The sequence below is a fragment of the Schistocerca cancellata genome, chromosome 4 (assembly GCF_023864275.1).
Source record: "Schistocerca cancellata isolate TAMUIC-IGC-003103 chromosome 4, iqSchCanc2.1, whole genome shotgun sequence".
Lineage (NCBI taxonomy): Eukaryota > Metazoa > Arthropoda > Insecta > Orthoptera > Acrididae > Schistocerca > Schistocerca cancellata.
In genome coordinates, this window is record NC_064629.1 from 168,158,943 (window position 1) to 168,186,849 (window position 27,907).

Consider the following 27,907-nt stretch of genomic DNA (forward strand, 5'->3'; position numbering starts at 1 on the left):
TCAGTAAGAACTGTAATGATACTACTACCAGATCTTCAATAGAATTAAACTGAAATTATAAATGTGAGACTGATCACAGAGAAATTAATATGACAGGACAGAGGATCAAAGTTGGATCTAAGTTATTTCGTGTATGAAGGAAGAGTAGGGTTTAACTTTCCAACGACAATGATGTCATTAGAGATGGCTTACAAACTTGGAGGAGAAGACTTCGAAAGGTCCAAGTTTGCAAATACAGTCAGAGGTTCTTTTAGCCATACCATCGCTAGCATTGCATCCACCAACATTCATGAACTTTGTGTAGAGGTAGCACTTTTGTTGATTTCAAAATAAGCATTGTAAGTTCTATTTTGAGCCACCCATATGATTGTTAATTGTTTGATTTTAAATGTTGGACCGTAAATTTAACTTCCATTAACACTTGTGCTTCCATTGAATGTAGCTTTAAAGGTTAAATAAATTATGACTATTGCTTCCACTTACTCCTCTTAGCTTTTATTTTCATATTGTCCCAGTGCAGACCTAATTATGATCAGTGAATAATGCTTACGGAAGACTAGAATGACAGTATTAGTCAAGAGTTGTATAGCAACTTGTAAATATATTAACAATTCCCAAAAATAAGAATCTCATTCATAATCTCTTCTTTTGCCATCTGGCTGTAATTGCCACATGCTAACTCATTCATAATCTCTTCTTTTGCCATCTGGCTGTAATTGCCACATGCTAATAGGTTCATTGCACAGGTAGTTATCCACAACCTAAATAGTTGCAGAGTTGGTTACATTATAAAAGCAATATCTTAATAGTTTGTTGCCATACTAAGAAGGAACATTTCTGTTATAATAGGGGCTGAAGTTTTGTTGTTTCTGCTGTTCCAGGCCTGATAGAATCTCCATGTGGCCCCAGTCTTGATCTGTGAAAACAGTGTGCCACATTATTGTCCACCAGCTAGTATAATATGGTTGTCTTGCAAGATGTTGCATTTCCTTCACTTTCTATAATTTCATATCTTACTTGCATCAGACAGCACTGATACGTCAGACATTGCTGTCCACAGTCATCACTGGTATTTCTCACATGTTTTGAGCTTGCCATATAAGAAACTCCATTAACTTTCATTAGATTTCATTGATGTTAACTGGAATTAAATTTTGGGGCCTTTGAATCACCAGTGAAACATCTGAATTGCCTGATCCAGTAATCTGTTAAATCCTTTTGCTAATTCCTGTTGGCATGCTAGAAATCGTATTTTTTCTCTGTTACACCAAAATGTGGTGTAATTTCTTATCTATTGCTAAAGTTAGTTGCAATCTGGAAACAAAGATTCGTAAATTCCAAATAAATACAAATGTAAAAATTGTTAAGAAAATTATACACTCCTGGAAATGGAAAAAAGTACACATTGACACCGGTGTGTCAGACCCACCATACTTGCTCCGGACACTGCGAGAGGGCTGTACAAGCAATGATCACACGCACGGCACAGTGGACACACCAGGAACCGCGGTGTTGGCCGTCGAATGGCGCTAGCTGCGCAGCATTTGTGCACCGCCGCCGTCAGTGTCAGCCAGTTTGCCGTGGCATACGGAGCTCCATCGCAGTCTTTAACACTGGTAGCATGCCGCGACAGCGTGGACGTGAACCGTATGTGCAGTTGACGGACTTTGAGCGAGGGCGTATAGTGGGCATGCGGGAGGCCGGGTGGACGTACCGCCGAATTGCTCAACACGTGGGGCGTGAGGTCTCCACAGTACATCGATGTTGTCGCCAGTGGTCGGTGGAAGGTGCACGTGCCCGTCGACCTGGGACCGGACCGCAGCGACGCACGGATGCACGCCAAGACCGTAGGATCCTACGCAGTGCCGTAGGGGATCGCACCGCCACTTCCCAGCAAATTAGGGACACTGTTGCTCCTGGGGTATCGGCGAGGACCATTCGCAACCGTCTCCATGAAGCTGGGCTACGGTCCCACACACCGGTAGGCCGTCTTCCGCTCACGCCCCAACATCGTGCAGCCCGCCTCCAGTGGTGTCGCGACAGGCGTGAATGGAGGGACGAATGGAGACGTGTCGTCTTCAGCGATGAGAGTCGCTTCTGCCTTGGTGCCAATGATGGTCGTATGCGTGTTTGGCGCCGTGCAGGTGAGCACCACAATCAGGACTGCCTACGACCGAGGCACACAGGGCCAACACCCGGCATCATGGTGTGGGGAGCGATCTCCTACACTGGCCGTACACCACTGGTGATCGTCGAGGGGACACTGAATAGTGCACGGTACATCCAAACCGTCATCGAACCCATCGTTCTACCATTCCTAGACCGGCAAGGGAACTTGCTGTTCCAACAGGACAATGCACGTCCGCATGTATCTCGTGCCACCCAACGTGCTCTAGAAGGTGTACGTCAACTACCCTGGCCAGCAAGATCTCCGGATCTGTCCCCCATTGACCATGTTTGGGACTGGATGAAGCGTCGTCTCACGCGGTCTGCACGTCCAGCACGAACGCTGGTCCAACTGCGGCGCCAGGTGGAAATGGCATGGCAAGCCGTTCCACAGGACTACATCCAGCATCTGTACGATCGTCTCCATGGGAGAATAGCAGCCTGCATTGCTGCGAAAGGTGGATATACACTGTACTAGTGCCGACATTGTGCATGCTCTGTTGCCTGTGTCTATGTGCCTGTGGTTCTGTCAGTGTGATCATGTGATGTATCTGACCCCAGGAATGTGTCAATAAAGTTTCCCCTTCCTGGGACAATGAATTCACGGTGTTCTTATTTCAATTTCTAGGAGTGTATATTTGACACACACTTAAAGACTACTTTATTTGTCCAAAGACATGCTCCCCATTAAACAAAAATTAAAAAAGGAATTCACAAGCTTTATTGTCTGGTATGTTCTAGCAATAACTTTTGTCTCAAACAAAGAATTGCCCTTGGCAGTTTAAGAACACTATTACAAAATGTTTGATCCTGGAGATAATCTGACACCTAGAGAAACAATGTCAGTAATTTGGTATTGATTTCTTAAATATTATTTGTTTAAGTCTAAAGGAGAAACATCCTTAGAAGCAACCATTTTCAGAAATGGAAATGTATTGTGTTATGAGGAATTAAATGTCATGTAATTTATGGCTATTACCTTCCTCTTTCTTTATTTTCTGTTGCATTGTTCATGTTTAATGCATTCATAGATTTGATTTTATTAATTGAAGAGAAGTTGCTGCCTATGCCTAGAAATGTAGTTTTACTCTTCCCCTTAGTTAATATTATTTTGCTAATTGTTTCAGTGTCACATCATCAGAAAAAGTGGACAAAGAAAACAGATACTCGGATTTTACGATTATTTCACTGCCATACCCAGGATGTGAATTTTTTAAAGAATATAGAGATAATAATTACGTTGCTAAAGGACTAGTCTTTGACTGGAGCCAGGCTCATGTAGATGCGAGTATTGGTGTACCAGATGATCAAGTTTCATCACAACTCAAAGTAGAGTGGAACAACTACAAGGTAAATGCTAAGGCATGGTGTTGTCATTATTATACTTAAATTGCATTCATAAACCTATTCTTTGACTGTGCCTCTTGACTAGCATTTTGAATGACTTGGCCTTCTCTTAACACCTTTACTAGATTGTTGTGGTAGTGACTTTAGTTCTTTCTTCTTAGTGTTTGAGGGAGAAACCTCTGGGTATATATTATTATGAACATATTTCCTTTCTTCTTGTTCTGCTTCTTCAAAAAAAAAAAAAAAAAAAAAAAAAAAAAAAAAAAAAAAAAAAAAAAAAAAAGGCATGAGGGTTTGTTGAATATAGTCATTTTGTTGATCTTCAACATCATTTGACAGTCACTTACTATAATAATTTTCTGGAAATATTAACTAGGAGATAGATCAATAATGTGTCAGTATACAGTGTCATTTTTGTACAATTACCAGGCTCAAATTCTGGTGACTTGAAAATAACAGTTTAATTGTTGTTGTTTTGACATAATGCGAGAAAGTTCAGTTACTTGAGAAAATTCGATTAAATGAATTATTCTGAATCTTAGGTTCATGACACTATTTTGTAAAAAAAATAAAGAGAGTATGTTATATGTATCATCGAATGGCATGTTTTAAAAATTGGCAAGATGTAAATGTAATTCATTTTTGGTAGGTACCACAGTTTTCAGTCATTAACATTCTTGTTTGATGTTCTTATAGGAGTGGGACTTGGTACGACTTACTCAGAATTACCTGAAGCTGCTGTTGCGCTACCTGCAGGATAACAACACAGGCCTACTGATCCACTGCATCAGTGGTTGGGATCGCACTCCTCTGTTTGTATCGCTTCTCCGTCTCTCACTTTGGGCTGATGGGGTCATCCATCAGTCTTTGAATCCATACCAAATATTGTATCTGACAATTGCTTACGACTGGATGCTGTTTGGGCACAACCTCGAAGACAGACTTAGTAAAGGAGAAGAAATCTTCTTCTTCTGCTTTCATTTCCTGAAACACATGCTTAGTGAAGAGTTCAGTGTTTTGTCATCTAAGCCTAAGATCAAGAACATTGTGATGCGCAATGACTCTGATCTTCATCTTGATGGTGTCTTGTTTGAAGCTGAGTGTCCAGTTAGTTGTCAGGGATCAAATATAAGTCTGAACAGTTCATGCAGTTCGCAAAGCAGCAAGAGTCAAGATAACCCACCTGTGTACTTCCATACACTTCCAGACAGCAGTGAAGATTCATCCAGTGGGTAAGCAAGTCCTACATCAAAAATTCATAAAATTTTCTTGTGCTGTGGTAATTCATTAAACTATTTTGTTTTTATATCAACACCAAAAGAAATTTTTTGTGCATCAAGGCTCACACCCATGACAAATATTTACTATTGAGCAGTAAAGATTTTGGAGTTAGTCGGCATACAAATGATGTTATCATTGGTGTGACATTCTTGGATACTGACTGAAATATCAGTGCATATATCATGAGCTTTGTAATTCACATTCACCATTGTATTACTTGCCAGCAATAGTTCTAATTAAACATTGTACACAGCCTTAAATTTTTCATCGAACATTAATTCAGTAGTAACTTATGAGTCTTTGTGTTCGTAAAGCCTATACATGTGTCAAGGGTGGAATATAAATAATGGGAGGAGGAAAGTAACGACTCACTGTATACTTGAGGCTCAGAACTTTTGGTAATAAAAATTTAATTCGGTAGTCTTGTCAGCAATCACCAAATTGAGAAATCACTCAGCACCTGAACTGATTATACAGTAACTGTCTAATTGCTATGGAACGATGTGAAAAGCATTTATTTCTCACCTAATAAATGTGTTCACCTTTATGTTACGTTATGCTTACAATGTTCCCACACCACCTCAAATAATTGGCAATCATGTCAGTCTATGGCTTCACATACCACACAGTTTCTGTGATGCTGTGTAAAGCAACATCTTACCACCTTTGTACCTTTTAATTGGTCCAGTGTAAGTTATAAATTAAGCAGTTGAGACTGAAATGGCTTATTCCTGCATTGTCAGTTGACAACATGAACTTGTTTTCACTACCTAATTCGGCCAGGCTGCCCCACGATAAATTGCCATTGTTGTAAATGATCATTGCATTTCATCTGCTCTACAATCTGCAGCAGTTGTGCATACTTAGAATAATTATGCAGGATTTAAAGCTCCATCTCAGATAGATGGAGCTTTAAATCCTGCATGATTATTCTAAGTATGCACAATTGCTGTAGCAATATACAATCTTTGTTTTTGATGAAAACACATTGATTGGACCAAATGGTTGCTAGTATTGGGCACAGAGTGGTTGTTTGGTTAATGGTCTGATTGCAGTAGAAAGAGCTTCTTTTTGCTCTTATGGGTATTGTAGAGATGACTGGAAATTGTACATGCTGTTACAGGTGAAACTACAGCTGAAATTCTTGATAAGAGGTTTTCTTTAAAAATAGGCTTCCACAACATGCAGCCAACATTGTGCATGACTTCAGTGTTCTGCAGTAATTAAATGGCAAGAAGTGTGTTACATGGATTTATACATTGTGTAGTTCCTTTTACATAGTTCCTCTTATATCACAGTAGTTCTAGCACACAATTCAAAATTTCTTACATTTTTGAGAGAATCTTTATGCATTCTTACATGAATAACTTGAACAAAATCAATTTTATTTTCAAAAATGTGGTATGTGGTCATGAGTATTTGTAAGTAGAAAGTTTGTCACTGCAATGGGTAGTGTGAACTTTTTATTTAGAAGTGACCTCTTAAAGGAATAGGTCATTGTACCACTTAATTAGCTGAGAAACCCAGCATTGCTTAGGTATTTACTTATAGCTGTGCCCAAGACTTTGTATTCATGGAATTTATTTCTGACTTACAGAACTTCGATGCATACAGAGTTTGAAGTAGTGTGATTGGGGACATGAACAAAGAGCTCCTTTGCTTCACTAACACAAGTTAGAACCACATTGAGATGCCCATGCGAAAACCGACTCAGACAAAAGTCCATGCCTGCAACATGAAGCACCTAGCCATGTGCTTTGTTCATGATCACAGCATAACATGACCTCACCAAGAACTGTGCACATTTAAAGCAAAATGGTAAATTGTTGGAAATGAGTGAGATTTGGGGATGAACCGGTATGGAGATACCAGTCGTACTACACAGGCGCACCTCTATTATTTGGACCAGTTTCACCTGTACTCGGTGACCCCTGAAATGCCGAACAGTACATTCCTGGAATGTAACTGTCATATTCAAGCACTGCCCTAGGAGATGATGATGTAGCATATGTTAAAGATCTCACTGCAAAAATTCTGTGATCATTTCCTTCTGAAATGTGTCAGATGTGGATTATTGGTACTAGAAGAACTGAAGTATTGGATAGAGATGTATTACAATTACTGAACTTTTAGGAAGTAGTAGTTCATGGTGCCCTTACTGTGCAAAAGATTCATTCAGGATATCTGTCATTCCCTAAATTCATGTGCACTGCAGCAACACTTCATATACATTCAAAGCAAGCAAAATTTCCATTTATATTATTATACATTGGAGAGAAGTAACTTCAAGCCTTTGTGAATGAAGGGTTTATGGGAGCAAGACAATGCATGATGCTCTTGATCGGAGTTATGTTGCATCTCGCTTTCGGTAGTAGTTTCCAAAGTGCAAGTTAAAGTGTGCCGTTTTCAAGCCTCGGCAAGTCTTGCTTCACAGTCTTCATTGGGTTCCTGAGAGTGCAAAGTCCCTAATGTTTTAACTGTTCTGGTTTATTCAGAAAGACTAACTTTTTCTTGATGTAGAGTGAGTAGCCACATAAATCACAAAGCAAACTTAATACATTTGTTTTTCCTAACAAAGAATATAAATAAAACCTATCGAAAGAAGCTGTTGTGGGTTGATATTTGCAATTATAGACACTCTGACAATATTAGTTATACATGACTTGTATATTCCATGATGCATGTTCCTTTATGTGAAATAAATCATTGTATTGGAATCACTGTGCTGTGTGTCCATAATATACTGATGCCGAAACTTGGTACAAATTAAGGTTTCCTGCAATATTTCAACTCGCGCTGCAAGAAATGAGACAACATTGAACCACATCACAAGACAAGTCCATTCCAATATAATATAATCACTTAAACTGCTTGCTTCAGAACAATATTTGCAGCATGATTCAGGAAGTTTGCTTTGCAAATCTGAAACTTTTGATCTGAGTAGCTAATTTGGTAACAAAAGTTTGTTTCATTTTATTTGTGTGCATACTGTCTGTCCGACATCTAAGCGATTCACAGATGCACTCGTAAACAATTTTGCATTAGCCATCTTTAGTAAGACATAATGCTGGACAAATTTGAAAAACAGCTAGTAAATTTCAAAAGAAAGCGAGCTGTGGAGAGAACTAATGCTATGCAGTTTTGTACATCTGTTGGTGGACTTGCTACAAAAAGCCCGTTTGATGATTGTCAACACTACAGGGAATGCCTTAAAGACACTTTAGAGAAGCTTGTTTCATTAGCTAACACTATTCATTATTTTCTCTGTGACTATGAATATTACGCACATGTTTCAAGCTGTGAGGAATGTATAGACAAACTAAACATGCTGTGCAGAAGGCTACAAGCCTTAATTACAAGCTTTCGGCCTTAACGTCACAGATTAATATGTCACCTACAGTGTCCATACACCCCATTATATTCCGCTCTGTCAAGATACCAGCAATTAAGCTTGAGCTATTTTGTGAATATGTCAAAATGTGGACTCGCTTTTGGGAACAGTTTGAATCAATCATTGATAAACACCCATCACTTTCTATAGAAAACAAATGTTTTCCTACGAGAGTATCTGTCAGGCAAACCGAAGCTGGTAGTAGTGGAATACCTGTAACAGCTAAGACGTACAAAGGAACAAAGAAAATTTTATTGAACCGGTATGGAGATACCAGTCGTACTACACAGGCGCACCTCTATTATTTGGACCAATTTCGCCTGTACTCGGTGACCCCTGAAATGCCGAACAGTACATTCCTGGAATGTAACTGTCATATTCAAGCACTGCCCTAGGAGATGATGATGTAGCATATGTTAAAGATCTCACTGCAAAAATTCTGTGATCATTTCCTTCTGAAATGTGTCAGATGTGGATTATTGGTACTAGAAGAACTGAAGTATTGGATAGAGATGTATTACAATTACTGAACTTTTAGGAAGTAGTAGTTCATGGTGCCCTTACTGTGCAAAAGATTCATTCAGGATATCTGTCATTCCCTAAATTCATGTGCACTGCAGCAATACTTCATATACATTCAAAGCAAGCTAAAAACTCACTAAAACTTAAATGAGAAGTACAACCCTATTACGTGTTTTGCAAAGCTTGTACTCACAGGGCCCAAGGCTGCAACATAGTAACTGACAGCCAACAACACACCAAGACATTAAAGCATGATAGTTATTGTTGTAGATGTTTTAACTGAGACTGTAATGCTAAAAACTGCAGTAAAAAGGACAAGGTCTCATATTCCAAGTGCAAGAAATGTCGTCACAAAGCTATCTGTACTGACACTTTCTTTTCTCAGCCAGTTATCAACTTCTGCTAAATCTACAGAGCAAGAACCAACTCATTTTGCCAACTTATTTATTAAGGAAACTACAATAAACCAACCACAACACACTCTTTAAAACCAACTAGACAATAAGGATTCCTTCTACAGATCAAGCAAATAACAATTAATTCCTGCAATCAGAGTTCCCTTTGACTATATACCCATACAACTGTTCCACATCAAAGTCAGCTGTTAGCAGCTGGTAGATAGTGTAACACGACGGAAGCAATGTATCAACAGGGTGTCTACGACCCGGGACAACCGGGAGATCCGGGAAAAACCCGGGATTTTTTTCATCCAGGAGAAAACCGGGAAAAACCCGGGATATTTTTAGAATTCCGGGAATTTTTCATTGTTTTAGTTTTCAGTTAAATTTTTGTAATTTTGAGTAGTAAGAACCGACACACTAACAAAAGATATTACTGTATCCCACTACTGCAGAATAATACTTCAACAATAAAACATAAACGAGAGAAAAACGAAAATAACTTAAATTGCAAAGGAAATGTGCCATATACAACAACGACACAAGTGCTCATTCACGCGTCTGCAGTCTGAAAATGTGTCAAAGGCTTTAGGAAGACTATGCAGTGCTTCATAACAACAAATTGCCTCCAATGAGCGTAAAGTCGCAACTGTTTACATTCGATTTGTTTTAGTAGTTAACGCGCGGGCTCATGTGCATGCGCAGTAGAGTCACGTTTGAGTAGTAGATTCTCCCGCTTCTGTCAATAGGAATGTGGCTGTTGGCTGTGCAAGCAGTCACAGCAAGCAGCTAGATACTTCTGGGAAAAGGGGGCACCTAATTCATATTCTTGAGGGGAAAAAAACTTGTTTCACAAAGCACCTAGCATCCAGCGCACATTTGCCTATCAATTAGTCATATGATTTTGAAACGCTTCTCTGTTGGTATTTGAACACATTTTAAGTTGATTTCTGAATGAATCATAAGCTGACTTTTGAATGCATGCATAGTGTACGTGATGTCTCTGTCAGGAGAATCCTCGTCGCATCTAGAAATAAACTTTCCACAGACAAAAGGGGACGGGGCTATACGAGCTGAGTGGAGTAAAGCCGAATGGATGAATGGCAATCGCTGTCTGATTATGTGGCTGATTGGGTGTGGGAATGATCAGCGTTCTTATAATTACTAGCGAAATCAATAAATTCATACTATCAGAATGGAAATAAACGACTGACAGGAATAACAGGTGAGAAAGATTATGTATTATCTTCTCGGTGTGACCAAGAAAATGAAGTTATGACAGAAAATGTTTGGCCAGATCGCTACACTAGTAAGGACCAGTAGTACAGTCCCCGGCTACCAGCCGCTTAAGTTCTATTATGGAAGTAACGCGGAAAACGTGTTGTACGAACACGTAAGAACGCCTAACCGGAGAATAATTGCGGGAGAACTAAACCAGTGATTCTGGCAGGGTTAGTGAAGTTAATCGGCGAACAAATTTTGACAGTGGCAGCAATAGCTACAGAATTGGTGATGACAGGATTGTTTGTTAGAACGAGGACGGAGAAGAAACGAGGACATCACACAAATTATGGAAGAATAAGACGATTCCAAATTTATATAAAAATTTCGTAATACTAGTTTTCGATGTCATGCTAGAGAAGCTGGTGCATATGAATGAAACGTGAAACTATTTCCTAACGTAAAGCTTTTTGCTTGTAGTAGGCCTAATAGGCATTTGATATTGATACTTATTGGATTATATTCTGTCGTGTTATAAAAATGACCATTTGTGCCAAAACAGTCTCGTTTATTTGGTGTGTTATAAAATTGCTGCCGTATTAGAAAGGCCTATTTTGTTTTATCTAGCAGACAGTGACAAAATAGATGTAATCAGATCGAGAAACCACATCAGTCTTGGGTATTATTTGTATTAACAGCTTTTTCAGTATTAGATAACTACATTTCGATTTTCCATGTAGCAAAACGTTTGACAAACTTTGATGAGGTAAAAGACTCTTTCACACAAAGGAAAACACGCCATGTAAAGCTGTAGCAAGATTAGAGAGAAAAAAATGCTAGGAGCTAAGGTTTGAAGAAATGTGTAATTTCTTGCTTATCTCTTGTCAGTACTGGTTTTATATATCCTATATTTAATTTTATGACATACAAAACAGCAAGTTATTAACTAATGGGCAATGAAGAGTTCAGATTTTCCGAAGAGTTCTTGTTCTCTCGATTACAAATAATCCCATCCGCTATTGATTGCGAGATTTTTTTTTTAAGAGAGGCAGGCTGCCAAACCGGCCGACTGGGAGCAGGAGAGGCACCACAGGATATTTCAATTTCCACTCTCCTAAATATAGTTTGGACGTGCAGTAGAAAAATGCTTTATGAAGAGGCATGGAACTGCACTTGGGCATACTTAAGACCAAATAATATGTCTTACATTTCCTCGAATACATACGTTTTATGTTTCAGACTTTTCAGAAAGATGTGCGCTACAAGATGAACATATTTTGAAAATTCGATTTTTTTTAGTATTGACCCGGTTCGCAAATGTCGTAGAGCCGGGGCTGATGCGCAGAGCAATCTGAGCTATAGTGGGTAGTCCCCACGTGACCCGTGTTTACGTTCAGTGATTTTGCTGTTTCCCCTTCGTTTACTCTTCACGTCAAATGAAAACAAAACGGATATACGTGGGCGGGAGCTATCAAGTGAACTAAAACACATTCACATAATTACTAAAGGCTGAAATATGTCATTAGTTTCAGATTTTATTTTATTTCCACCTTTCTGACAGTCAAGCATTAATCGCCTTGCGGAACAATGAAGTTATTTTTGTCTGTTTGCTAAAGAAATTTGACTTTTGCTAATCTTTTCCGCAGAGGCAGTCAATGTATCTGAAACGAAATGTTTAATTCCACAGTACTGGGTAGTTTCAACTGTTCGCTGCATTTCAAGTGCACGTTTTCATTTTCTAGCACGTATGGCATTATGCCATAATAAAGAACCAAACGTGATATAATACAGTACTGGTGCTCCAAGAAAATTTACATCCTGAAAATCACACTTAAAAGCTTAATATCAGGTCGGGGTCTACGGTACTTCATTGGGAATCTGGACATACGAGTGTGCCTATGCACTTTAAATGTGCACATTTTAATATGGTTCACGAAATTCCGATGCTCTTGCAGTATCATCTTTCATTGATGATCTTTTACACGTACGTACATACGGGCTTCCTACGTCATGATACCTACCCAAGCGCGGTGTCGCCTGTTACCTGAGCTCTCTGGCAACTGCTGAAACGAACCTATTTGTAACAGGTCGCGGGAAAATATTACGATTGGTGGTTTGAAAAGCGTTACTTTCAAAGTAAATATCCTTTTACGTAAGTTGAACTACGTACAAGAATGGACCGTGAATTTATTAAATCACAAAGCGTTTGACTCTCATTTAAAAATCAGGTGTCTGATGACTAGCCATTTAGAAGCATTTCGAACCCTGAAGATCAGACATTTATGTCATTATTAAAAATTTTACAGGCACATTTGTATGATACCTCTTAAAGTGTAACACGCGCAAAAAAGATCAATGGTATATGCGAAAGCTTAGCTTCTCTTGCAGCTTGAGACCAATATTTTATGTGAAAGCTTTGCTTTTCTTGTAACAACACTATGTACATTAATTTAAACTATTAACTTTCCCTGTTTGGCGCGCTACTTAACACTGATGTTGCTATTGGCTGACTACATCACGTGTCCTATGCTCTGAATATCCTCTGTCATCGGCTGGCGAGATCACGTGACATGAGTTACGAACGGCTTACAAAAGTGCATCGAAATCTCGGTTTCAATGGTTCGGGAAGTAACATGCGGTGTTTGGTGGATTTTCTAATGTATGTTTTCGTAATTTGAAAATACGCAGCGTACATGTTGCTGCACATCAAAGATATTTCCAAAACGTGTCTTTTTCTCCGAGTTTCGTTTTCTAAAGTGCCGGGAAATTGTACGCCCGTGTACAAAACCATAACCATTCAAAGGAGTGATAGGGGAAAATATACTGTCATCCGGGAGAAAGTATGTTTTTAACCGGGAAATCCGGGAAAAATCCGGGAATTTTTTTTTTCTTGTCCACGTAGACACCCTGATCATAATTGTTGCAGAAGAGAGGATGGTCGAGGTGGCACACCACAGAACCGACCGATCTTCTCCACACTCAGCGAGTTCAGAACTGACTATTGAACAGCCGGGTGACAGTTTATCTAGCCCTGGGCGAAAGGATATTTCCGGGACTATTTGCACACACGATTGCCCGGAAATAGTTCATTGATCGTCACGCCCCTTTCCTCTGCTATTGGTTGATGCCCTCTGATGGACGGTGGCCACACCTACTTGTTGTCAACTGTGGTACTTGCTGGTAAACACTCTTGCGTCGGCCAGACTTTACAGTGGAGCCGGCAACCCGCATCGCTGGTCTGTCTGTGGTGTTGCCGCTGCAGTAGGCGCCTGTGGTGACAGCAGCAACTTCCTTAGGGCAAATTGATGTATCTTCAGCAAATTTTACTTACCTTCAGACAACCTGAGCTTGGATCAGTGGACCTGGAGGGTCAAGCATACTTACATGCTATGCTTTGGATAGTGGTAGTCAATCAAGTTTCATTTCCAAGTTCCTCATTGATGAATTAGGTTTAAGAATTATAGAACACTGTGACCTATCTGTCAGCACCTTTGAAATGTCATCCGCAACTTCAAGGTGTTGTAGAGTCGTTTAATTCAGGCTAAAGGGAATCTGGACAAATTCCTAGACTTTTGTAACTTTGCTTGACAGTGCATACTCATTTGCTGTGCACCCAACTGTACCTTTCAATATAAGAAAGCTATTGTGCACCTGGGGACTTCAGTTAGTGAATCCAAAAGATGATACAGACGGTCTTCTCATCAAGATTCTTATCCAGGCAGATTACTATTGGAAAACTGTTAAAGATTCCCCACTGATTTTACTAACACCATCCATTATATTGGCACCTTCCATTCTAGGTTGGATTCTTAGCAGGAACAAATCCTGCACCACGACAAACTTTGTGATTGCAAACTACATCAGTTTAGAGACGGTGACAACAACGGATGATATTCTACGATCTTTCTGGATTTTAGAAATAATGGTGATCACAGAAGACCGAATGAGAACCCTGAATCCGAAGGAATTGGCCTTATTACAAGATTTCTCAAAATCCTAATGCATTGAAGACAAAAGAAGAAAACCCAGTGTTATGGTGCCTCATAATCTTCAGCAAACTGAGAAAAGATTTATTGCAGTGGAGAAGACATTTACAAATGACAGCACCCAGGAACACATTTACAAGGTGCAAATGATAGACCACATCAAAAAGAGACATGTGGAAATCATCGTTTCTGGACAGACATTCTGTGAGACATTTTATCTGCCACATCATGCAGTAAACAAAGAAAAGTAAGGTGTCATCAAATGGAGGATTGTATTCAATAGTTTGTCGCACAAGAAGAATGCACATTATCGAGCACACTGGACTAGTATTTGGGAGGACGATGGTTCAAATCTGCATCTGGCCATCTGGATTTGCCCCAGGCAAATGCCGGGATAGTTCCTATGAAAGGTCATGGCCGATTTCCTTCCCCATGTGTGAAACATTCCGAGCTTGTGTTCAATAACCTCGATGTCAGTGGTATGTTAAATCTAATCTTTCTCCCTCCCTTCCTTTAAGAATACACATTCATTAAATGACGCTTTGGAAATGGGTCCTGATTTTCACCCTGATATTCTTTCAATATTACTGAGATTCCATCTGTATCCATTAGTCTTAATTGCTGATGTAAAGCAAGCATTTCCACAGTTAGTTCTTTTCAGGAAAGACAGAGAATTTTTGGTACAAAGTAATCGTAAATCAATAATGAAACTATATTAGATCTGACGAAGTTATTACATACCGCTTCACCCAGCTACCTTTCAGTCTTACTTGCAGCCCATTTCTTCTTGCAGCCACACTGGAAGAACGTGTTACAATGCACAAAACAAATATTCCTTGAGCTGACTTATTTGTTGAAAATAACATTTAGCGGGCTGATTTTGTAGCGGGTGCTGAAGATGACAATGCCATGATTTACTTGTGTTATGAGCTTACATCACTCATGGGAAATATCAGTCTGCCAGTGGCAAAGTGGGCCACAAATTCAAGCCCACTGATTGGAATAAGTGGTGCCCTTGTGAGGAAAACACAGTTGATCTGATCTCCAGAAGTAACACAGAACAACTACTTCAGCACACTGCTGTATGGTTCCAGGGGGCTGCTTGGTTAATGAAGAATCGACCACTTTGACCACAATTTATGCCGACAAATGATCATTCCGTGCCAGACAAGAAGAAATCAACAGATCAAGTCTTCATGGTAAAAACACCACTCCTAATTTTAACAGCTATGTGGTATAGCATTAAATTTTAGGCCAGTTATGCAACGGGGTGAGGAATCTGAGCTACTGACACCTGCACATTTCCTTGGAGGTGACTGACTCTCAACACTACCCACAGGTCCAGAGCCGCCAGTTAAAAAGGATTTGTCTAAGGAGTTTAAATGACAGCATAAGATGGTAGGACACTTTTGGAACAGATGGAAGAAAGGGTACCTGATTCTGCTCGAAAACTCCCATGAAGCTCGTCAACCGAGGACAGGTTCACGAAAGCTCCAGCAGAGTGATACCATTCTTCTACAGAAGGATGTTTGTCCAGGGCACTTGTGGCGGAAGGCACAGATTGTAGATCTTCATGAGGGAAGAGATGGGAAAATACGAACTGTAACCTGACAAACTTCTGAAGGGTCCATAATCTCGTGTCCCATTCAACTGGTCATTCCTCTAGAACTTTACCAGGTGGGGAGAGTGTTCAGGGTTATAAAGTAATTATAGACACTCTGACAAGATGTGTGTTCTGCATTTCTGCAGAAGCAGAACTGACACAGGGTCATAGGTATTGCCAATCCCTTCTGTTGTAGAGTGAGTTTCGATTCTCTGTCATACATCAGGATTAGTGCCTCCTCTCATTTCAAACTAAGAAGAGAGTACAATGAGCAACACACAATATGTCTCTGCTGGTATCTTACACAACCTAGTTCAAAACACCTGACAATTAAACCTCCCACATTAAACAACCTTTGAACATCAGCTAGCAGACATACATACATTCATTTCCCCTCCCAAGCTACTAGGTGCCATGGCTGAGTCCTATGTTGCCATACAGAGCATGTATCTTACAGGAACCATTCAGCATCCACAACTGACTTTGCACCAAAGCATATCTAACAAGCATAGTGATACATCGTTGCATTCGTACAAATATGTGCTTTTTATTTTGCACACGTATTCTTACCAGTAACTGAAAATTGGTTACTTTTGTGTACAGAACATAAAGATATTTCTAACTATATCTGATAAACTAGTTCGTCCAGATATAATTCACTGTGGATATTGTGTATTAGCCAATTTTGCATTTTTGCACTGTGAAGCTAAATTTATATCTAGATTCACTTTTATCACAAATCCATATTTTTTCATGTTCCTAGCAGTGAGCATGTGGTGTGGCAGTAGTAAGTTGTGTGCTAAAAACAAGGGGGTTTTGGCTTAACTGCCTAGATCACAAGAATGTTACAAACCTTTATCCAAAACATTCCCAGCAGTTTAGATGGGCCACTGGTCAGTATTAACATCCAACCCCAAAGAGACCTTATGGAGCTGTTCCACTTTAGAAGGCTCCCAATATCAGAAATGGTAGTAATAGTAACAGTCTATGAGGTGATACCAAAAAAAAGGAATTATTTTTAAAAGCTGTATATTTTCAAATTGTTTATAAAACGACCTTCTCCCCTTCTCAATACTCCCCATTACAACTAACACTTTTGTCCCACTGGTGCTTCCACTGTTTGAAAAATTTTTTGTAGTCAACTTTACAAATGACTGACACCTCCTCCCTCACTTTTTTCTCAATTTCTTCAGTGCTTTCAAATTGATATCCTTTCATATACATTTTCATGGGTGGAAAGAAGAAACGATCACTCAGAGCCAGGCTAGGCGAGTAAGGTGCGTGGGGACAACGGAACCATGGCATTTGTAGCTAAAAACTCTCCCACAGAGGTGGCTGTGTGTGCAGGTGCATTGTCATGGTGGAAGAACCAATCTCCTGTCTGCCACAAATGAAGTCTTTTTTTGAAGAACACTGTTGTGCAATCTTCTTAAAAAAGGCTTGATTGATGGTCTGACCTGGGGGAACAAACTCTGAATGAACTATGCCCTTGGCATCATCAAAAAAGCAAATTGGTATTGTTATTGTTTTGATGTCTCATTGGACTTGGTTTTTTTTTGGGGGGGGGGGGATGACAATGGTATCGTCCATTGGTTTGACTGTTGCTTTGTATCTGGGTCATAACCATAGCGCCATGACTCATCATCACTAATGACCTTTGACAGAAAATTTGGATTAGTTTCAAGCTGTTGTTACAAAACATGACATGTTTCAAATTGACGTTTTTTTTTATTGTCAGTCAGAGCTCGAGGAACAAACTTGACAGCAACCTTTTTCATTCTGTTAAAATTCGATGAACCGAGCTCCAATATAACCCACTAATCTGACAGTTCTCTGAGCACAGGCTTTTGAATTTGTTCAATATTTTTGTCGAGTCAGGCAGTTGATGGATGCCCAGAACGAGGTTTGTTATCAATCAACATGTCACCATCTTTAAATTGAGCAAACCACTTATACACTTGAATTTTTCCTATAGTGTCACCCTGGTAAGCTGTCTTCAGCATCAAAACAGTTTCAGCAGCATTTTTACTGAGTAGAAAGCAGAATATCTATTTAGAGGCTGTGTAACAACACCCTACTCGTCAAGGCAGTGAAGAGTATGCAAGTAAACACATTGGGAAGTACTAAATCTCGTAGAGAATTAGCTGTAGACAGTGAGTTACACACAGTGTCAAACTGTTGTAAAGGAGTTGTAACCTGCTGGGAAATCACTAATATTGATGCCCAAGGACTACAACACGTATAGGAAAGTGAAGGTGTCACAGTAGTAAAAGAATTTCATGAAAAGGGAAAGTAGTGAATTTGGAAGACACCATAGTTTAGACACTAGGCTTTCTAAGTCTGCTCAAGTACACAGCAGCATGCTTTATCTGCCTTAAAACAACATACAGTGTTAGGTATGTAGAGTCTAATTTTAGGTGTCAAACTTCAGTCACACAGCTATGGTTTGCAAAGAACATGCTATCTGCAGATGAAGCAGTTAAGGCACTCGATACACTGTCTCACTTCTGTGCATCAGTTGCTCTGGAACAATGCAATGTGGAATAAAGTGTGTCCATTATTCACAAATGGAAGAAAATTCAGGTCATACTGGTTATGCAATGAATCTCTTACATAAAGAAGGCATTTAAAGCCACACAGCCGCCTACTTTTGTGGAGTCAGTCACCTCAGCATTGAAGCAGCCTGTACCAGAGGCTAGTGACATTGACAGCTGAACAGAACACAACATGTACCTGTAAGTATAGCTGCAACCTTGCGTCATAGATTAAACCAACAGGCATGCATACAGCACAGACATTGGTGGTGCATAATGCATTTTGCAAAATAATAATAATAATAATAATAATAATAATAATAATAATAATAATAATAATAATAATAATACTCTCTCACTGCAGAGAGAATAATAGAACTGAAAGAAATGTTTCTGTTAAAGCAGCCTTACCAGCAACCATAGAATCCAAGTTTGGCATGAAAAAACAATTGGTCAAAAAGACAGGTCTAAAACCATCAGACTAACCAATCTTGGTCCTGTTTGATGAGTCAGACGATGACCATGCTTACAGTAGTAAGGACATTAACTGCCAGAGCAACTGGCAGCAAGTCCCTCAAGCATCCCCCCTCCCCATTCTTCCTTTCCTGCCACTGCAAATCCCAACCACAGAGAAACGACAAATGTAAATAAGAAAAACCACGCCACTAAGCTCCTGTCCTACAGCAGAACATAAACGGGTTCAGAACATGTGCTGGAAGTGAAACTCCTAGCGCAGGGAGGTCCCCTGTGTTTGCTAAACACACATTATAAATCTATAGATGCCTCTCTGCTTCATTGAAAGGGCGACCTTCCTGCAGAAAGGACCAGGGGAGGGCTAGTTTTGTTTGTCAGTAACACATTCCACTTCTCTGCTATATTCTGGTTACTGACCTACAAGCAGCTGCTTTTGAAATTGATGTCAGTTACAGGATTGCCTTCCACCCCAAGAGACATTGGATTACAAGGCTATCTCATAATACAACTCCGCTGATCGTATCCTATACAGGGAGACTTCAGTTAACATAATCTCATATAAGGTTCTTCCACTACTTACCCAGCAATTGAGTTTTAGAGAGCTTCAAGAATTTCAGGAGCTGTCTCTTCTCAACACGAGCAGTCACACACATCACCAATGTTACCTGGATCATTCTCAGCCATTTACCAGATAAAGAAAATCCTAAAAGGAACCCATGATAAGTAAAGCAAACTGGACACTGCACTGCCTTCTGACTGTTTTTTGAGCATGGAGGCAGTGTTCAGGTATTGGTGGACCATATCACAATTACACAACATCACTGTTAATTTATCAATCCCAAAATCCTCAGGCCATATTAGGAGGTAGCCAGTAACATTGAATGATGAGTGATGCTCAGCAATCAGGCTCGATCATGCAGCTCTGTAACAGATTATATACTGATCGACAGCAGAAAACTATGCAACCTTTTGGGTAGTGAGGGCTGAAGCTCCGATGCACAGTTCCAGAGAGCAAAAAAATTTATGACAAGTGTCTCTGGACCCTTCCACTTGTTCTGCAGAAGTTTGGGAAGCCATCAGTAAGATTTATGGTAAATGCAACCGGCCACCTGTAGCAACGATGCTGCAGCAGTGGTGTCTCCAAACAACACTGATGCTCATCGCCAAGATAGTGGCAGGGCACATTGCAATGGCTGCTGCCACTGTGAGCCAGGATCGAGCATTCCACTGCTACTGTGCAAACATGGAGAGGGGTGGATTGGACTTCAGATCTGACAAAATACCCTTTCTCCATATGGGAGGTGGATTTGCCACTATTTCAGGCTTCTGATACGGCACCTTATTCACAATCACATCCAGTCCAGCGTGTTGTGAATCCTGTAAACAGAATCAACGTAAATCCTCCTAGAATGTTTTAATTCATTATGACACACAGGGTAATTTCCCACACTGTGGAAGGAGGGGAATTTTGATGTGTGTGTTCAAACCAGGGAAGGACCAAATGTACTCCAGCAGTTAGAGCATCGTTCCATTAATGAGTTTTGTAGGAGAAACACAGGAGTGAATGAATGGTCAGCCGTTTTCTAGTCCAGACATTAGAGATCAGGCATTTCTTCAGCTGCTCTCGGAGTAGGGTCAGGTGGTGTCGATGCACTATCAACAATTTGACCTTGCTAGAGGCAGCTATATGGCAGGCTTTCTTACATAAGCAGCATAGTAATTGGCTATTTTTTGACATAAATAAGAAATACAAAACTGCTTGGAGGCATAATATTGTAGGACAGCTCCATTAATGAGGCTTCTGTGGGCATCCATCCACATTTTTGTATACATTTATGTATTCATTCATTCATTCATTCCTTTGTGTAAATACCTTTTTTAAGTACCTAGTTGAAGTGCTGTTTAATGCTTTTGAGTAGGCTAATGATTTTTTAGAGGGAAGTGTTTTGTTATCCTCTTTGCCATAGCCATAAACAGTATAATGTCTACAATTGGGGTCCTATGCATTGCTCCTTATGAGGATGAGTATGCAGATTTTTTTCCCAGCCCTGAAACAGCAATTTGTTTGTTTACAGTTCTTGGTTAGAAGTTGGAGGAGTGGACAATGGAGATAGGTTTTAAATTTTCATCAGATAAGTGTATGCATGCTAATTTTAATTGCTCTTGTTGCATTTTTTATTTACCCAATTTACAAATGAGGGGTGTCATTCCAAAGATTCAGTGAGAATTAAGGGCTCCATAGTTTATTCAAAACTGTCCGTTTTACCACACCTGAAAATACTGAACATCTTAAAGTGTCTTAGCCACAGGGCTTGGGGAGCTGACAAAGTGCATGTGCACTAGTTTTGTATGGCTTTTCAGAGGCTCCAGCTAGACTGACTATAGGTACATAGTACTGTATTTACCCAAGTATAAGATGACCCTGGATTTAAGGCAACCCCCCCTCCCCTTTTTTAAGAGGCTCCTTGAGAAAAATTTGTTTTTAACATATTCTGACTAATCAAAATTACAAACTGTTTTATTGACATAGAGTACCTGCCAAAAAGTTAACATTATACCTACTCTAAACTTGTGTGATTTATTGATTATGTACATTTTGATAATAGTTGGGAAAATAACATAAATGAAAAGAAATAGTTTACATTAATTTTCAGGCCATTTTCTTTTCTACCCTCTTTGCTTACCAACCCTGTAGTCTGTGATATCACTATTTTTGATGATGATGTTTCTTCCAAATATGTTTGTATTCCTGCAGCTGCCATTGCAGCAGGACCTTAGAACAGAACCAAATACATAAATAAAAGATCACAAATACGATTCAGTCCCATGCTCGAAGTTTCGCTCATCCCACTATCTAGCAGTGTCTCCATGATGGGTGTTACTGCTGTAATTTATTCTTGCAATAACAATTACTGTCAGTTGAGTATGATTTATTTTCTTTGTTAGACATTTATTTTGGATTAATTTTCCTTCTTGTTTCAATGGAATGTCACCACCATGTTCTCAAGCTGACTGAAAGCTGGTAACGCTTTAACCCAGTATTCTAATACGTGAACAGCAACTGAATTTCTCATTTGTAATTCACTTTGTAACAATTTACTGCCTCTTATTACCAAATCAAATATTGGTCTGGGTTCTGAATCAACTAATGTCTTTTGAAGGACAAGATTTCCATTTTTCAATGTCACCTGAACTTAATAAGCAGCATTAATGTTTTATACGGTATTCCTACATGTATGAGAACAGTTATTTCAAACCTGTTTAATTATAGCAAAAGTTTGTAATATTGTAGAATTTAATGCTATTTCCTCTTGTGTTTCACAAAATTGTCCAATTTTAATCAGAGCAATAGACTGTTATAGTGGCTAGTTGATAGTTTCTCACATATGCCTGCACTCGCGCCACATTAGTCAGTGTCAAATGATTGTTCGAGAAACATTGATACTGTATCAAGCACTTCGGCTTATCAGGAAATCTTGAGCCTGTTGGAATGCGAGTATTGTTTGCTGAGCCCTGCCCTTCCAAATTCTTCAAAATAAATCTGCATAACCTCAATAGCCAAAGCTTCCTCTCTAAATGTGAGATGGCCCCTATAAATGTAAGACTGTTCCTATGTACTGTACTAAACAATGTAAAAATGTTAACCTCAGCAGCAGAAGTTTAGTCTGTGAATACAAAATGACAAATTTGGGAAAAAACCTCATCTTACAATTGCGTGAATAACGTATATGGACCATTGAGACCTGAGTACCTCGAGATCATTGATGCTATCAACTATGGGGGGTCAGGCTGGCCACAGGTGCTTACAGGGCCACCTTCACACCCTCTCTCTGTGCTGAGGCTAGGGAGCTGCCACTTACTCCATCTGGATACAGCTCCTCATATTGCATCAGGCATGGAAGGTCCTCACTGTTTCAAATTTACCAGTTCTCACCAATCTCTCCCTTCCCTTCCTAAAATCTGAGCCTGTTTTTTTTCTCCCTTTCAAAATGGAATCTACTTGATTTGTTGTCTTGGCATCTTGAAAAATATTATTAAAAAGGTCTGATAAAGCAACCCTAAATTCCAAAAGCACTAGAGAGTATTAACTTCCCCTCATCCTCTTAAGCTTTCATGCTGTGAACAGGTTCTAGCAGAGCATACTACTTTTCAGCCATGTACATAGTTTAGCTTTGGACATTGTACTTGATGCTCATATTTTTCTGAAGAATTGTTTGTTCATATTAATTGTTCTTTCATAATTAATACAATTTAGCAGCTCCTGCTTTCTGTATATTACAATAGTGAAGCTCTGATTAATGGTACTTACTATTTAGAATATTAATATTATGTGTTTGAAAACTTTTTATACAGCATGTCACAGCCACAGTGGCCACAGGCACAATATCACGTGTCCCAAATGCCTGAGCAGCCGCCTCGTTCACCACACCAGAGCAGGACAAGCCCAGTTGCTGTCCCTGTTTCCAGCCGCTTCAGACAGAGAAATGATTCTAGCAGCTCACTCAGTACTGGAAGGTAACAGGCAAACTTTGAATTTCCCCCCCTAATGCATTAAGTTGATGAGTATCATGAAGTAGAGTATTTAAATAAGGATTCATAATGTTAAACCATTCATATTATCATGTGGGCAGGTATACCACAGTTGACACTAACATGTACTCCACAAAAAGGTAATGTACTAACAATGAGTAATTAATTAACAGGGCATTTGGTGCTTCTGTGAATTTATGTTGGACTGTGAAAAGAGAAGTGAGATATTTTTACATTTATCATATACTTAACATTCAGAAAGACTTAACAAAACATCACAAAAATACTGATATACACAAAAGTCTTAAAAAAACGAATGCTTTTAACATAAATTTGTACTTTCTCTCACCTGACGTAGCTACAAAATGAGACATTTGCTTCAAAATTAAAACTACCTAAGTAAATGCTCAACAAGGAATATTTGAATGAGTTCTGTGTTCAGTCAGTGTAAAAGCTTCCAGCTGAATATATATTACATCACCATGGTGAGCCATCAAGCTATTAATACAATCATAATGACATTGCCTTCTCAGATTTTCATGCAACATGCCTATTAGTGGAATAAAGCCTACTATATAGCAATGGCGGGCAACTGTATAATGATATGAAGATTCAAAATCTATTAAAGTCGATAAAAGAAGTTTGCTATATAGAGAGAAATATTCGACAACTGAAAAATGGTACTTTAATACCTTATTTACTTATTTAATGTTTCAGTATCACCATTATGTCATACTTAAGATATAGTTATTAACGGATTCAGTCAACAATCATAAATGCAAATAAACTTGATTGATTTGGAAAAGAATTATCTGAACACTGCTTATAGAAAAAGAAATTCAGGATGATTAAGTTTGATGCCATTTCCAGTGTCACTATCATTTCTGCACCGTACACATGAAGCAACATGAGTGTTTTTGAGTCACCTCTTGAAACACAGCATTGTCTCTCAACTGATATGTTTTTGAGAATCTTCTCCTCGACATAAAATCAGTTGCCAATATCTTTTGAAGATGCATTAATCAGCCAGAACGTTATGACCACCTACTGAGCTCTGGTGCCATTTTCGATCAATCGCATCCCAGATGTGTTTGAACCGGGCCAGATCTGGTGAGTTGGGGGGAGGGGGAGGGCAGCACATACGTTGGAACTCACCACCGTATTCCTTGAACCACTCCATTAAAGTTTCCTGGCTTGTGACATGGTCCATTATTTTGTTGAAAAATGCCACTACCATTGGGAAAAAAATGGTCATCATGAGGAGGTGTACGTGACCTGCAACCAGTGTACAAACATCATTTACCATAATGGTGCCTTGCACAAGTTCCATTGAACCCATGGATAACCATGTGAATGTTCTCCTGAGCATAATGGAGCCGACACCAGTTTTTCTCCGTCCCACAGTATAGGTGTTAAAGGAGCTGTTCCTCTGGAAGATTACAGATTCACGCCCTCCCATCAGATTCATCAGTCCACGCAATACTCTGCCACTGCACCAACATCCAGTGCCAGTGGTCATGTGGCCATTTCAGTTGTAGTTGCTGATGTTGTGTTGTTAACATTGGCACATGCTTGGGTCATCGGCAGTGGAGGCCCATCGTTAAATGTTCAGTGTACTGTGTGTTCAGGCGCACTTTTACTCTGCCAGCATTAAAGTTGATGTTAGTTCCACCACAGTTAGATGCCCGTACTGTTTCACCAGTCTGCCCAACCTGTGACATCCGACATCTGTAATTAGGTATGGCTGCCCAGTCCCATGATGTCATGACATGGTTTCATCTTGGTTGTGCAGTTTCCGCAGTGCTCATGCCAAGCCTCTGGGCCATCACAATCTGCCCTCTGTCAGACTTAGATAGCTCGCGCACCTTCCCCTTCTACACACAGACAGCGTGCACCCTGATACTATGTGCACCGTGTGTGTGTGTGTGTGTGTGTGTGTGTGTGTGACTAGCAGTCATTGCTCACAAGGTAATGTTGCTATTGCCAGGACTGGTTTATATTGATAGTAGGTCAGTGTTGGTAATGTTCTGGCTGATCAATGTATGTCTGGAAACAGCTTACACTGATTTTGTAGGAGATACTGAAAAATATGTGAATCATAAGGTGAGGAAACAGGTTGAGGATGGTGGCATAGAATATGGTCAGAATGCTAATTTTGCAAAGGCAATATGGCATGTTGTGCTGTGCCCTCAGTGTGCTATGACCTAAGTAAAACTGGAGGCTGGTAGCATATTCTTTGGTATGCAGATGTAGCTGTCCACATTAAAATGCTTAAAATTCATACTATAGTCATTGACTTTGGGGAACAAAGAGCCACGGACTTGTCAGTGGTTAATTTAAAACAGTGTTGAAGGCATCTAAGAAATGATTGTGAAGTAATACTTTGTGTAAGAAATTTGTGGAATGCTTGTAAGGGGTGGTTTGGTTGGAGTTGTGGTAGAGTATTTGGGATAATGAATGACTCTTTGAAGACTGGCTCAGTGTGAGGTTTATATAATACAAATAGTGAGGTTGGCAGACAAAATCAAACTCTCAGTTCATTGTGAGTAAAAGAAAATGAGTGCACTTTGGTAAACATCTGTAAGGCTAAAAGTGAGCTCTTCCAATAATACAGACAATCTAACATGAGGGAGGGCATACAGGGGCAGATTTGTAAGTCTATAGTGTAGCTGGCTTTTTGTGTTCTGGGTAACCTCAAGTTCAAGTGTGTGTTAGTGGCTTAAGAATTAACTGAAACTAGATTTTCATGAGGAAGTGTGGATTGCTGCATGGTGTGTTATGTAGTTTGACATAGTGGGAAAGAAATCATTGTTAAGGAAGATAGAGTTGGATGGATATTTTTTAAAGATATGTTTGGTCTGCTGTAGAAATATTATTGAGTAAATAATAGCTTTTGAAATTTAAGTGGTACTCACAGACAGGTGTGAAACCGATCACTAAGTTGCTGCTGCTTCTGTGGCATATCTTCTTGTGTCAATATATAAGTTATCAACTGATTGATGCTGATAGGTTATTATACAATTACACTATAAATAACTTTATTATAGAATTTCATAATCAAAAGGCAATAAAGATAACGTGTTTTGTAGGTTATGACTTCTTTTTTTATATGAGGGCATTTGAAAATTATTTACAGTAGTAGTTTTTTTGCATCATAGAGCCATTGTTTGGGGGTACTATGCACACACTCATGCAGCTCTTTGTTGTTGCGAAACCTCTTATCTCACAGTGTGTCTTTCATTTTGTTGAGGAAATCAGATGGAGCGAGATCCGGGTGTCATATTACTCTCTGCTGTTGATAGTTGTTCATTGTGGAAGCGAGTTCATCAGCAATATGCCACAAATGTCTAAAGACAAAGATCATCTGTTAACCTGTAGATAGAGCAACACAAAATTTCTTGGGGCAGGGACTCCTGGCTGTTTCTGTTGTATAGATTAGGCTTTCTTCTCAGGTGTATGGTAGTGATACCATGAGTTGTCATCAGTCACTAGTTTACCAAACAATTTATATCTTCATTCTTCATTACAGTAATCGATTACAGACTTCAATTCTATACTCCTTTTGGACCTCTGTCAGGTCTCATAGAACCCAATGTGCACACTTCTTTCATACCCAAATCGTCATTAATAATGGAGTGCAGAGTTGTGCGACCGAGGTATGTCTGTCATTTCAGTTCACCAAAAGTTATACATCTATCAGCCATAATAAATTGAAACACAACCTCAGTGTTCCCCAGAGTCCGCAATGTTGACAGACAACAAGTACTCACATTGTTGTATGCAAACTTCATTCCACTAGTGGACCCTGCGATCCGGTTGTAAACAGTATTTTACATAGGAGCTTCTTGACAACACTCCTCAGTTAAACAGTTTATGAATATCCGCTTCCTTCCACAAAAATGATGCTGTCCACCTTTGTCCATGACAGTTGGCTTCAATCTTGTCCACAGCTTTGCCTACTTAACAACAAACAAGTACTAGCCTTTCACTATGACAGTGTTTACAGATGCCATCTAGTGTCTGCATGGTCTACTAGAATCACTTTGTCGTTCTATGAGAGGATGTTGCCATAGCTGCAGCTTATTTGTAAAACAACATGATCGTAAACCAGCATTATCTGCGTAGTTCTCTATCTGTGAGGTGCATAAGTAGCAAAAGGTTGTTACTTTGAATACTGATGCGGATCGCTATTGCATTCTCAAAAATCCTGTACTTACTCATCCCCTGTAGTAAAACTAGCTATAAGTATATGAAGTGCACCAGGCCTTTGTACCTTGCAAACACAGGAGTCCATATAACTAGGTAGACAAAATCATCCAGGATTTTCCATTGTTTGATTTAGTTAGACAGTTTTTGTTAGATTTCTATATTATACTGTGGCAATGGCAAAATTTGCCTCATAAAACAATGCACATTCCTACAGTGTTGGTCGTTACTTTGAATGGATGTTATTA

The 27,907-nt window shown here is 39.4% G+C and overlaps 1 protein-coding gene across 1 annotated transcript in view; it reads left to right on the forward strand.

The window, feature by feature from the left end:
• Window positions 1-27,907, forward strand: part of LOC126183230 (myotubularin-related protein 14) — a 175,422-nt gene that overhangs the window by 81,508 nt on the left and 66,007 nt on the right. The window contains exons 5-7 of the mRNA XM_049925014.1: window positions 3,294-3,516; window positions 4,210-4,745; window positions 23,277-23,438. Coding sequence (XP_049780971.1) covers window positions 3,294-3,516; window positions 4,210-4,745; window positions 23,277-23,438 — 921 coding nt within the window. The remainder of the gene's footprint in view (window positions 1-3,293; window positions 3,517-4,209; window positions 4,746-23,276; window positions 23,439-27,907) is intronic.